Raw genomic sequence first — 13891 nt, 5'->3', positions numbered from 1 at the left:
AGAATATATTAAAATACATTTTCGTTTATAATTAGAGTGTCAGAAAAAATATATAAAAAGGGACACAGGTGTTCTGCCTGCGTCAAAAGGTTAACACCTTAAAAGCTTATTTTATTTCAGCATTTGAATATTTTATTTAAAATAGGAATAGTATTAAATAGTATTCTGGATAATTCGCACTCACAGTTCTTAATATTTATTTTTATTCTTCCTGCAAATTCAGGTCCAAATCCTAAACCAAAATATGAGAAAACTAGGGATCGAAAAATAATATATCATAATCAGCATTGGCACGACAGACCTGGGTGGGCCATGGCTTTCTCTGGACCATTTTCCCCATCACCAGATCTTTTCAGTTTTAAATAACCTACTTGTTTTTCCAGTGGAGTGCAGTAATCGATGTTTTGGAAGTCCTCTAGCTCTATGACCAATAGGTTTATATACGGAATTCTTATATATCTATGCAAGAATCTAACTTAGCTAGAAAAATTACTTCTGAGAAAGGTGAGATTACAAATATTAAAATGCTACATTTGATTGCCAAATGAAATATGTAGATGTTTCTCTTAATCGTCTTTCACCTCCTCACAATTTGAACAATGAAACAGGTTGGACAGTTTTTATACTTTACTTTCATTAATAGAGATTTGAGAAACTTTCATAACGTTTTAAATTTCCTTTTTTAAATAATATTTTTCTATAACCGTCGTCAAACAGCCGACCCTATTTCGGGTTCAACTTCATAGCCTTGTAACTTTGAGCCCAATCCAGAAGACAAGGGATCTCCTGGATCAAGTATTGGGAGAAATTTGCTTTCGGAGGACTTTTTGATGAAGCTGACACGCATTTCCTTTACATGAAGAGGAAAATCACGAAAACCCTCCACAGTTAGCTTGATGATAAGGGAACTCTAGCCCATGATCCGTCTTCCACTAAGGATATTATATGTCAGTACTGTGGTCGGTGCTTGCTGGGTGCAGAATTCGCATCGACCAGCCATCGCTGCGATTCTTTAAATATATATTTTCAATTCATAAAACGCACATGTTTCTTATTTTTGTTAATGATTCCAAAAATTTGTTCTAAGATTGCCGATTATGAATCTCGCTGGTTTACAGTTAAGCTAACTCGGAGTCTTGTGCCGATGAGCCTGCAACTGCTTCGTGCTCTCGTGCAATCACAGCAATGTATCAAAAAATTTGTAAGTGGGCAATAAAAACTGGATCATGTAGTGATTACAAGTAACTTACAGCTAAGTTAAACAAAGAAAATTTAAATAATGCAACATTCAAATATGGCATTTTTATCAACGAGAATAGGGGAAAATGCATACGAGAATGTCACAAAATAAATATATTAGTAGATAATAATGCAAATCATTGCATAAATTTTGGAAACCGATAGAAAACAATGTAAAAGATTGCATGAATTTAGGAAATGGTTGCTAAATATTGAGTTATAATATAGAAATATTTAGTTAAGCTTTGTAACTATTCCACTCGTATAGTTTCGCTTAAATTAGGAATTTTTTTAAAGGTTATCTTTTTCTAAACAGATATTTCTTTCTTTTAGGGTAAATGTTTTTTAAACATGTATTGCAATCATTTTAATTATATGTTGTATAGCATATACAGTATGTTTATGATATGTATAGTATTTTGTAATTTGTGTAACGTTTTAATGCTTATTTTAGCTTAGATTTTTTAATGAAAATAACATGAATATTGCGTTTGTACATGCTTTAAGAACTTTATACACTATACTTTTAAAATTGTAAGCATGCTATTTAGTTATTCATAACACGTGAATTCAAGTTTAATGGTTCTACTTTACATTCATGATACTTTAATTAAATCAGATTATGAAGAAGAATTAAATGTTTTTCAGTAGCAATAATATTTTATTAACATTCTCCTGTCTCTGCAATAATATTATTGAATGCACTCCAAACTTTGGAAGATTGAAAACATAAAGCACCCCCGCCTCGCTTCTGTTGAGAAACCTAAAAGAAAATCAAATGATTATCAGTTTTAAACTATAGTAAAAGGAATGTTTAATGCTAAGAATGTTAAATACAAGTAATATTTTCGTAATATTTTTTGAAAATTCGGTTTATCAGTTTCGGTTTCAAATATTCTTTCAAAATATCAAAATAAACTAGATTACATTTTTTTTAAAAATTAAGCTCGTTGTAACCGGTCATATTAAATTTTAAGTTTTGTAATTTTAAATTCTATAATTTTACTAAAAACATCGAAGAACTTTTTTTTTCTTGCATTTCTTTAAATACTTAATCTTGTCTAATTTGAGAGTAGGGATTGGAAGTCTGGAATTAGTTTTTAGTATAAAGATACAGATTTCTTTTTAAAAATGACATTTTCAGTCTATAATTTGTATTCAAGTTAAAGTATGTTATAAAATTGCATAGTAAAATATGTCCGAAAATGTCGCCACAAGCGCCAGGGGTGCTATCTAATTATAACCGGCTCAGAAGCACACGAAGAAACAGTTCATTATGGAAAAGAGCCGCTAGTGGCGTAGGATGATTGTTCTGGCATGGGTTGCAGTGCAATTTTAATCCTGATGATGTGCCCTATAGCAACATTTTTGCTGCCGAATTTATGAGAGAGTAAATGATTGCAGATATGAAATTTGCAATTGGAAAGAATTTAAGGTCCTGTTAATTAAAATCTCATGCAGCAGAAAAAAAACTTCCTCAGTGTTTTTTACTGTTCTTTTTAATTATTATTAAAAAAACAGTTGCGCGAGATTTCTACTTTGAATCTTATTACCCCTTTATTATTTTGTCCTTAATCTGTGGTTTTTAATTAACCCATAATTTATAAATTAAAATAAAGGGAACAGATTACATAAAATCGCTCGTAGTATAGATGTTGTTAAATTTTCAATAAAATCGAATGTTACTCATAGTTTGAAATTTTTAATTTTAAATTTCATATTTAGAAGTTTTTTGGTAAAAATTTTTTCTTCAAATGCAAATGAAAATTATCAGCTGAAGTTAAGTAAACAAGTCTGTAAATGAATAATCGTTGAATAAATAGAGAAAGAAAAAAATTAAAATTCTGTAAAAAACGTGCAACTTATAACAAGAGAAAATAAGCAAGAAGGCAAAAAGCAAGCGAAAAATTTGAAAATTGTTTCAGTAGTTTTTCAGAAAACTACAGGGTAAATCATGAGTTAGCCTTTCTGTTAACTAATTAGATCGTTTAGGCTTTTCCAAAAAAAAAAAGTTTATAAAAATTTATTCGTTTCTCTTAGAAGCTGCGACCTTTCAAACTTCTCAAATTTCTTTTTTATTCATTTAAATCTTTAACTAGCTTTAAAGTATTTCAACCAATACACATTTTTTTGAAGTTTCAAAAATATAATGTTTGATATTGAAATCTTTAATAAAATGTTTTTTGCAAATAATTGTGTTTGATCGAAAATGAATATTGGATGACTAAAAATTAAAAAAAAAAAAATGCGTGTTATAAAAAAAAGATAAAAAAAAGTCTTTGATATTCCATTTAGTAGTTTCTGAACAACTACATCGAAGTTAACCATTTCGTACACTGCTTAGCTCTTGTGACTCTCTTTAAAGTTTAAAAAAAATACTTACGAAAACTCGATAGTGCAAACCACAAATTGTCTTCCTTGGTTGTACGAACCTTAACTTATGCGGAGAATGATCTCGCATTATGTCTAGTTATTCAAATATAATAAAAATATTATTTTGGAAATCACGCTGTTGTTTTGCGAATTTAAATGTATAGAAATGAAATGCGGACAACAAAAATTAGAATAAAAAAAAAGTCGATGATGATCAATTTAACAATTTTCGAAAACTACACAAAAGTTAGCCATTTTGTAGTTGGCTTAGAGCTTGTGATTCTCTGGCGAAATAACTATGGTAACTTGATAATGCAATCTTCGAATTATTTTCCTCCGTTGTATGAATTTCAACAGATGAATGATGAACAGATGAACTGAGAATGATTTCGCATTAAATTTAGTTATGTAAAGATAAAAAAAAGGGATTTTTTAGAAAATAGTGCTGTTGTTTGGTACCTTTAAACTGCCAAACGAAAACTGAAATGAATTATTTTGTAAGGTTGTTTTTGAAGGCTCTGTTGTCGCATGAAATAATGCTTTTTACGCTATTAGTGCTTTTACTTCTTTTTTTATTATGCTATTTTCATAACTTCTGTGAGTTTGCAACAGTTACTCATGACTGCTAGGCCAAGTTTAGCCTGTATTTAGGCCGTGATTTCTATGTATATTCTGGGGCATTGGCGCAAAATGTCAATATGGAGAAAAGTCACAGTTTTGAAAGCGTTTGTAGTCTAGTTTCCAAATATTTAAAAACTTACTCCAATATTGCATATTCTGGGCTCATAAAAATTCGCAGTAAATTAGGATAAGGCATTAATTTTGATAACTTTTCCTTAGGTGGAAACATGTCACCAAACTGGTGAATTTAAAACAAAATTTTAGAATATTTAGAAGAAGAATTTAGAATATTTAGAAGAATTTTAAAATATTTTAGTTATTCGTCTTTTCTAAAACTCAGATAATTCTTCACTCCAAAATGACATATATATATACAGTAAAACTTGTGTAAGTTGACCACTTGTGGTGCATTGTTTTAGTGGTCAACTTATAGAGGGGAAGGGTCATTGTTTACTATTTCGTTTCTTATATCATGTTGCTATATATTAAATTGTTTTTTTTTTTTACTTGACTTAAAAATTTTATTCAGAAAATATGCAAAGGAATATCTTAAGAAATGTGTTTAAACTTGAATGAACTTCAATTTGATACACATAATTCTAATCTTTAACTAATTTTTTAAAAAAAATTATTTTGTTAGTCATGCATGGGAAGTGCTTAATAAATATAATTTCTTAAAATATCAGAACACGAAAACATGTAATTTGAAAACTTTAACAAAATAAAATTATTTGAACACTTTAAAATTTATTTACTACACTTAAAGATCAAAGACCATAAATGAAGGATCAAAGCATATTTCAGAGAATTCCTTTATTCAAATGCTCACTATTGCAACTGGAAGAGCAACTTTTCAACTAACACATCTGTTTTCAATGAACTGATGAAAGAAGTGGTCAAAAGCTGACCCCTTACAGTTTCCCCTGATGGTCAACTCACTAAAGGGCTTAGATTAGCTTTTTACACTATTTCACCAAACAAGTGAAATTTTAACATACATTGCCAAAATGGCAGAAAATTTTCTGAATTTTTTTTCTTCTGATCAACTTATGAGGGTTTTAGAATAGAATTTCATAATACTCCTAGATAAAATTGACTTATTTCAGTGGTCAACATACAAGATAGACAGATGGTCAAGTTACAAAGGTTTTGCTTTTTTATATTATATAGGAAAAATTGCGTTCTTGATAATTGAGGTCAACTTATGCAGGTGCCCAACTTACAAGGGTGGTCAACTTGGCAGGTTTCACTGTATATAGTTTGAAATTATAGTTTTGCTTCAAGTGTACTTACACTGCGACGTTTTTTTTTTTGTTTCTTTGGATAAAGAACTTCGAAAAAGCATGTTAAGTTAGGTAAGGTGGGGAAAAGAAGATCAGATTAAAAAAGGAGCTATTATACACAGAAACAATTCAGATTCAATACCATTCTGTTCATATCCGTGATGCAAATCCATTTCATCTTATTCCTGGTTGAAATGGCCCATTTACTGTGATCTTCAAATGATTGAAAATCAATCATTTTTTTTCTTCTGCCATCTTTTACAGTCATATTGATAGCCACAATATCGTTTACAGTGTATTTGGTTCTGCAAGTTTCGTTCATATTCTTTCCTCTTCGCCATGTTTCAACCAGTAGGGATGATTTAATGCCAGGTGCAATGATATCGCCATATAAATCTGTAAAATAAACAATCTTATGTATAACAGAAAATAGTGTTACTTCAGTTATAGTAATCATGACTCTAATAATTTGGTCAAATAAATTTTAAAGTAGCATCATATGTAACATCAGATGAAGATATCGCAATAATTACGAAAGGGATGTACGAAATTTACGAACGAGAGTCTGATTAGTACTATTTTACAACAATTTAACAACAATATTATTCCCATATGGTGTTGCTATATTTCAAAAACTATGTTATTTTATGCAGGGTGTTATGTAAAGACTGCTGTTAATATGTATATTAAAAACACTTGTCGAAAAGGAAAGCAGAGAGTTAAATTGAGACATTGGATGTCACAAATTAATATTTAACAAAGGAAAAAACAAAAACGTTACCGAAATATGATTAATAATAATAGAGGAAGGCAGATGTAATACCCACCAAAACAAGCTTAATTGGAGGTTTAAATTGAAGAATTTCTAATAATTGTTTTTCAACTCCTCTCTGGTTTCCTACCTAAATAAATTTTCCAATGAATCTTGCTTCGTATGACTTCCTGAACTATGCTTTGATAAACTTCGAATATGTTTTTGTTTTTTCCTCGATTAAATATAAATTTGCGAACCTCAACTTATACTTCTTTAATAAGGATTTTAAAAATACATACTAAAGGTCATCTTAACGAAACACCTTGTGTATTTATATCTTTAAAAATATTTGAATTCGTAGCAATGAATAATTTACTTTAGTTATTGCACAAAACAGATGATAATGGCTATGATGGAAAATGGGGAATATGTAAAAAACAAAGTAAAAAATGATGTTTTAAAGTATCCTTACATTAGAGATTAGATTATAATATTTTTTTTGAATAAATGTTTTTCTAACGTTACGTTCTTGAGGAACAATATAAAACCATCCAAATCCTGCTTTTTTCATGGATGGTTTTTACAAGAGGTAGACAGAAAGTATTGTAGATAGAAAATATTCTTTACTCAGCCAGTGCTTTGTACAGTTGTCATGCATCTTTAATTTATATGTTGTGGCGGTGAAAGTATTTTCAATTTAAATTTTTAAGACCACATATTGAAATAAAAAACTTACATTTTGTTTCTACTTTAAATATAAAAATAAAACCTTACTTAAAATGTGTAAAAGCTGGCAGCTATGCAATCTAAACTTTCGATAACGCTAAAATTGATGCACTATGAAGATATCGGCTAGCATTTTCATTAATTCAAAATAAAAAAAAGACACAATTTTTCTTATGATTTTGATGTAAGATGATAGTAACGGAGCAAAATATTTTAACATGAAGACGATAATATTTTAAAGTTAGAAGCATGCAGCTTTTGAATTTGAATAATAATCAATACCAAAAGAGAATGAATCACTGTACAGATTTTGATATTTTGGTTTTGAGGGCATTTCCATTGACTTTTGCAGATTACGCGAAAACATTTATGTATATCTAATACAAATATTTTACTGACATGAATTTTTATTTAGAAAATTTTCGTCTTCATAAAAAAAACCCTGTCTGCTTTAAGTATAAAGCCGAACGCAACGACAACTTTCATGAAAAAACAAAAATTATCATTATTACTTATATTAAAATTGTCCGTGTTGTTTTACAAAATATTTTAATTTGTAATGAACTAATATTATAAATATAACTATAATATTGTCTAATTGTAATATTATAATAGTATGCAATTTTAATATTATATAATTGTCAGTTGTTATAATTTTCATAATATTTTAAAGTTGGAAGTATACAGCTTTCGCGAATAGGAATTATAATCAATACCAAAAGTTAATAAATCATTGTATCCCTTTTGGGGTTTTGGTATTAAGCGTATTATCATTGACATTTGAAGATTGCACGAAAAAACTTATATTTTATGTGTATCTAATACTTTTTTAGTGACAAAAAGTTTTATTTAGAAAATTGTAGCTTTCATAAAAAAAACTTAATTCTTTAAGTCCAAAGCCCAACACAATGGCCACATTCCTGAAGTAACAAAAATTATCATAAAATATTATTTATAATATATTGTAAGTATTATTTTACGATAATTTTAATGTTTAAAATGAGCTAATATTACAGGATTATAATATGCTATAATTAAAACATTATATAATTATAATATTAAATAGTTATAATATTATATAATTGTAATATTAGCTTTTGGGAGGAAAATTTGAATAACAAAATGTAGAGGAAAAGTCTTATATAGCTGAACGGACAAACATATTGTATTTTCTCACCTTTTTTACATTTGCTAGCCTTTGCAAAACTGATGAAGACGTGGTATCCTGCGCTTTTCAATTCACTTTTATTTGTCAGGTTTCCAGATCGAACAAATTTTGGCTTCTTCTCAAACAGTGATTTTGAATATTTGTCAAGTTTCGAACTCATTTTATCAGATATTTGCTTCAGATGGATTTTTGGATTGGTGAATAGCAAATGTTTACCTGCAATTAAAGTCTCAATAAATATCCTAAAAGAACAAAAATTAAATTATGAAATTAATTGATGACATACTGTAAGAGCTAAATAATTCAATTTTTTAATGCAAGATTTAAATTATTTTCATTGTTTGTCATGTTAAGTTGGCAAGTGTATGCATCATGCAGACTAACATCTTGGGACAAACTAAAGGAAGAAGTATCCTTTTGTTTTTTTTTTAAACGAAATTAAAATAGTTTCTGATTCCTATACCTTCGGCCAGTGTCAGAATTTCACCTTGTATTGGTGTCAAAAATACATCCTGGACTGATGTAAAGTTTATGCTACAGTTATAGACGCAAGTTAGGACAAATTTAATTCCGTGTGGACTTTCGCGTATACAAACTGTAATAAATTTTGATGTTCTCGGTAAATTTATGAATGTTTGAAAGGTTTCAATAAAATATTAATAAGTATAACGTTTTTTTTAAATATTTATTTTAGCTATAATAGAATGCTTGAAAACTTTATTAAATATAAGATTTTACTCCATGACTATTCAGCTTTCAAGGCTAGAAAAAAATATACTCAAAATGAGTTTTATGCAAGGTGTACTATCCAGTGGTCTCAGGTGCAACATATGAGGTGATGAGATAAAGTTCTGATTGTTTAACCGTATTAGGTGAAAGCAGTTCGTAAACGGTTTTTCTTTCAGTTAACAGTTTGAATACCCACTTATTTATGATTACTTGACTGTTTCGTTAGAATATGGCAAAATAACAATTAAATAAGTTATTGTTTAACCATTTTTTCAGAGAAATTTCTAATAGTTTGTGGAAATAAAATTTTATTCTCATTAAATTACGAGAACTTGAATCATATTTAGTTAAATAAGAAAAAAAAATGTTTAAATCATTTTAGCAGTGACATTTGTGCATGAGCTTAAGTTTATAAAAATGAAAATTATTTTCATTCATTACTAAAACAAATATTACCTTAAATGCAACATAGTTAAATGTAGTAATGCATACTTACATATTTTATTTAGTTCAGAAACATTGAAATGAACACAAATTGCGCATTGTCCAAACTTAAATGCGTTTTTGGGGTATTCATAACGCTTTATCAAGCCGAATTTCGGAATGGTATGCATCACCCAATATCCAGAATGATCACCAAATGCAAGAAAGCCTGTTAAAATAAATATATTATAAGTATAAATTTAAACAAAGAGACTTAGCTATTAATGAAAGAAAACAAACCTTTCAAGTGACCTGAAGCTGTACCTTTGTAGCCTTTAGGTGGATCATCATTATAGAACAAGTAGGTTGCTGTCTATATTAGTTTTTTTTAAGGAGAAAATATATCAATATTCTTAGTGAAACATAGTAAAATAAAACATTCAAGCGCAATTAAACTAATTTATAATAATATTTTCAATATTGTATGTTGAAAAGAAAATGTTTTAACAAAAATCTTGAAAATTTAAATACTGCGGAAATAACTTTTTATTTCGCCTCTCACCTTTTCACCCTTCAGTGCAATCTTCCCATCAAAATGACCTGAACAAAAAGTACTGTTTGCTATTCCATAACTGGTACAATTTGTCTAAAGCAAGAACTCCCCTATCCATTCGTCTGAACCCGTGGCGGTGACTATGGTAACCAGGTATAACTATTTCAAGTTGGGGGGAGGGTCGTTGTTTAGGACAGGTTTTTGGCTCGGGTCGACGAGAGAAAAGGAATTCTTTTCTTCGTTTTTTTCTTTGTTAGCCCTAGAGTGAAGAGTAGCCACCCTCCCTGGAATGCACTATTCTTGTTACATAGCAGCAGACGGTCTCGGACTTTGTGGCTAGGGGAGTTCTTACCGTAGACAAATTATAATGTTATTTTAATGCCTATTAGAATATAAACCGTTATTTAAATATAGCGACACTCCATAGTTAGGCTCTTTAGAAAGATTTTACCCGCTCCCTCAACGTTATGTGTGCTCACGTACCTATAAGATTTGCGAAGAGCTGTTACCACAAAATAACCTAGGTACTCTACGGCAGGGGTTCCCTATTCCGTTTTGAGGCTGTGGAACCCTAAATGATCGACCTACATTTATTTGGTGGAACCCCAAAACTTCATGAATAAGGTTCATAAAGAGTTGAGAATACATTAATTAACTAAAGACTGTCAACTATTTTAAATATGCGTAATGATATAAATTTTATTAATTATTTTAAAAATATGTAGTGATTGAATGAAGATGGAAAATTTTTCATTATCGTTGGGTTTGTGTCAGAGAGTTGAGTTCGCAGGTCTGGAGTGGCATTAGTCTAGTTGTTAATTAAATTGTAACGCATGTATAAATTAAAAATGAATGAGCTTCAATATGGTTTCCAATAGAATAGAAACGAAAAAGGATGAAAATGAACATTGAGAATGGTGATGAAAGAATCATACTTCTTCATTGTTGAATTTTTTTCTATACGGAAAAGTAACTGAAACATTAAATAAATAATGAATTATTAATTCGATATAGATTTAATTTAGGTTTTAAAAATTATAATTGGTCATAAAATATTTCTATTCTTCAGAGCTTTTGCGATCGTTCCTCGGAACCCTAGGGTTTTTTCGAAATACCGTTTGGGGCTTCAACGCTATTTGAAGGTGCGTTAAGTTACGTTAACGTTATTTAAGTATACATTAGTTCTGAATAAATATTTAAGATATTTTTGAACTCTTACGGTGGTTGGAACTGTCGTTACAACATTTGCATTTGTTTAGACTATAAGATATTAAACAATATTAAATATTAGACAATTAAATATTAGATATTAAATATTAGACAATATTAAACCTAATGGTGATTTTAATCAGCATATCCTGTTACGCGTTCGCAATATTGGATGCAGACTTTCCAAAGGGAAAAAAAAAACTAAACTTATAAAAATCATTACTTTTTCCTTTTTCTTTAGTTGTCTCCATGTTTGTCCTAGCATCGATTTATCGGAACTTATGCTTTTAGAGGACAATTTCCATTCTTTTGCATTTCGTGATGTAATGTAGGCATAAGCTTCACCCTCTTCAAGATGCCTAATATCGGCATCTGATGAAATTTTGGGTAGCTTATACAGAATGAACCTAAATTATCAGTTAAAGCCATATGTAAGAATAACATATTCCCTGTGTTGCGACAGAAAATTAGTATGAGGAATGACCAAATGAAAAGTGGACACGTGAATGGAAGCGTTTGAAATACAAGAGTGATAGTAACACCACCATTTATTGTTATAAACAATTGTAGGAGGTGTGTACCACACGTTACGCACATCGGATTTACAAGCTCAAATGAGAGTATTGAAAGTGATTTTAAAGGTGTGCTAAAGGTGGTTGAGTTTAGAATAAAACAGCGTTTAGTAGTACGGTTTTCAGTAGCAGTGGTTGATTGCGTAGTTTGTTTTTTCATAAAGAGTGCTGAATAAATGTCGCGAATCATATTTCTTCGATCTCCTCTAATCTTTCAATCATTAGTGGTAATCCCTTTATCAATTTCTCTAATAATGTAGTTATTTGAAAATCACGACTTTTATTTACCATAGTCTTTGCAGATCTGATGTTGGCGTCTACCTTTCGTGACAACTTTTACACCATTTGCTTACAGTCCATCGAATTTGTTTGGAAAATTGCTTGAAATACTTAACTACCATTAGACTATAAATTAATATCCGCATTATACTCACCTTTTGCTTTCACACGTTGCTCTGTTCTAAACTCGACCATTTTTAGCACGACTTCACACTTACTCTAAATGCTGTCATATAAAATGTAAAACCTAATCGTGATCAGTTGTATGCAATCTGCAGCACACTTTCTATGAAACCGAGAATGGTGACGCTGTGATCGACATTGGAATATTTTATTATTTTTAGTTTTTTCTATTTCTTAACCGAAGTTGAATAGCCGACCCAATGAAGGCTTCACGAATACCTATATTCAACTCTGTATCCTCGTAATTTTTAAGCCAACCTAGCAGATAAAGAAACACCCGGATCAAGCATTAGGGCAAACTAAGCATCGTGGAAGACTCTCTGATGGAACTAATCGCAATGGGGACAGACCACGAGAACCTCCCATGGTAAATCAAAAGGTAAAGGGATTTTAACCTATGATTAGTCAACCATTGAGGTTATTTAACCTCAGCATTGTGGGCGATGCGAGCTAGGAGCACAATTCGTATCGACCAGCAATCGCTGGAATTTTATCTCGGATCACATCGGTGTGAGGCTCAATCCACGTGCCACTTTTCATTCAGGCAACCCCTATTCAAAATATTGTTAAATTCCAAGACTTAACTAGTAGATGAACTACAGACATTAAATGTATTTATTTTTTATATTAGTTTAAGTATATGACCAAGTAACTTCAAGTAACTGTATAAGTCCAAGTAACTTAAAAAAATATTTTAAATCATTGTTGGAAAAGATCAATAATATAACACTGGAAGCTTAAATTTAAGCTAATATTCTAATCGCTACTCTGTTTCTAAAAATAATCAGGCACATAGCCATTAAAAAATCTTATTGATGGAAAAAATGATATATTTTTTTAATTGCAACATATAAATATATTGTGTATACAGTTATAAAACACAAGATATTTAATTGTTATATAAATTTATCTATTCATGAAATACGTAATTTTCAGTTGTATATTGACTTTATGAGAAATAAATTTAGGCCTGCATATTTTTAAACATAAATCTTAATCTAACATTTTGATATTATTTTGAAATGAAAGTAACTTAAAAAAAGAATAAAACGCATTCAATATTGATAAAAGAACCTAATTTAAATCTGTGTTTTATTATCCAATGCGTATTTTGGTACATTTTAAAGCTAGAAATTAAATTTTCAAAATAAATAAATAAATAAATAAAAATAAAAGATTTTTTAGTAAATTAATTTATTATAAACTGTTGACTTGATTTCGGTCTATAATTTTGATCTTGGGATTTAGAAAGACACTCTAGAGTTAAAATATACATACCAGTCAACTTTTTTATTATTTTCATCTTTGCAATATAAACAAGAATAATAGCCCACGTATAATATAAAATAAGACAAAATAACAACTACTTTAAGACTTATTAACATTTTGTTGAGCGAAAATGTAACAAAATTAAATAAATTTACAGCAAGACAGTTAAATATAATAAAGAAAAAGTTAAAACAATAACGACTGTTACGTTCATTCTTTCCTTAATTTGTGTATAAACGATAATTAAACTTATTTTTAAACGTAGAAAAATAATTTCGTGTCAATCTTGGTATTATTTTAACTTTAATAATTCTATCTATTTTGCTATCTACTCCTTGTGACGAAATATTTTTCATTATTTTGCTTCCATTGTATTAATTGAGCTACAAATAATAAATACTTCGCCGAATTAATATTTTTATGATAACAGGAATGGAGTTGGTGATATTTATATTCTGGTATAAGGATTATTTTTGTAGAATGATCTGATTTTACAGATGCTATATCAAA

The 13891-nt window shown here is 29.4% G+C and overlaps 1 protein-coding gene across 1 annotated transcript; it reads right to left on the bottom strand.

Moving 5' to 3' along the window:
* Window positions 1-1867: 1867 nt before the first annotated feature.
* Window positions 1868-13525, bottom strand: LOC107438332 (plancitoxin-1-like). Its single transcript, XM_071181804.2, has 7 exons — window positions 13391-13525; window positions 11302-11485; window positions 9617-9689; window positions 9390-9545; window positions 8174-8380; window positions 5659-5912; window positions 1868-2002 (listed from the first exon to the last, which is right to left on the bottom strand). Exons 1-7 carry the CDS (start codon window positions 13495-13497, stop codon window positions 1904-1906), a joined length of 1080 nt encoding a protein of 359 aa, XP_071037905.1. The 5' UTR covers window positions 13498-13525; the 3' UTR covers window positions 1868-1903.
* Between the last annotated feature and the right edge of the window lie 366 nt (window positions 13526-13891).

This window comes from Parasteatoda tepidariorum, chromosome 4, assembly GCF_982258835.1.
Source record: "Parasteatoda tepidariorum strain Cologne lab strain chromosome 4, Ptep-v5.0, whole genome shotgun sequence".
NCBI lineage: Eukaryota > Metazoa > Arthropoda > Arachnida > Araneae > Theridiidae > Parasteatoda > Parasteatoda tepidariorum.
Note: the sequence above shows the minus strand (reverse complement) of the source record. Positions and strands in the feature narration are given on the sequence as shown.

Coding starts and splice junctions, on each gene's coding strand:
- LOC107438332 (XM_071181804.2), bottom strand. CDS start 13,497: ATGTTAATAAGTCTTAAAGTAGTTGTTATTTTGTCTTATTTTATATTA. Junction 9,690..11,301: donor AACTAAAGAAAAAGGAAAAA/GTAATGATTTTT, acceptor AAACTAATATAG/ACAGCAACCTACTTGTTCTA. Junction 2,003..5,658: donor TCACGGATATGAACAGAATG/GTATTGAATCTG, acceptor ATTTTCTTTTAG/GTTTCTCAACAGAAGCGAGG.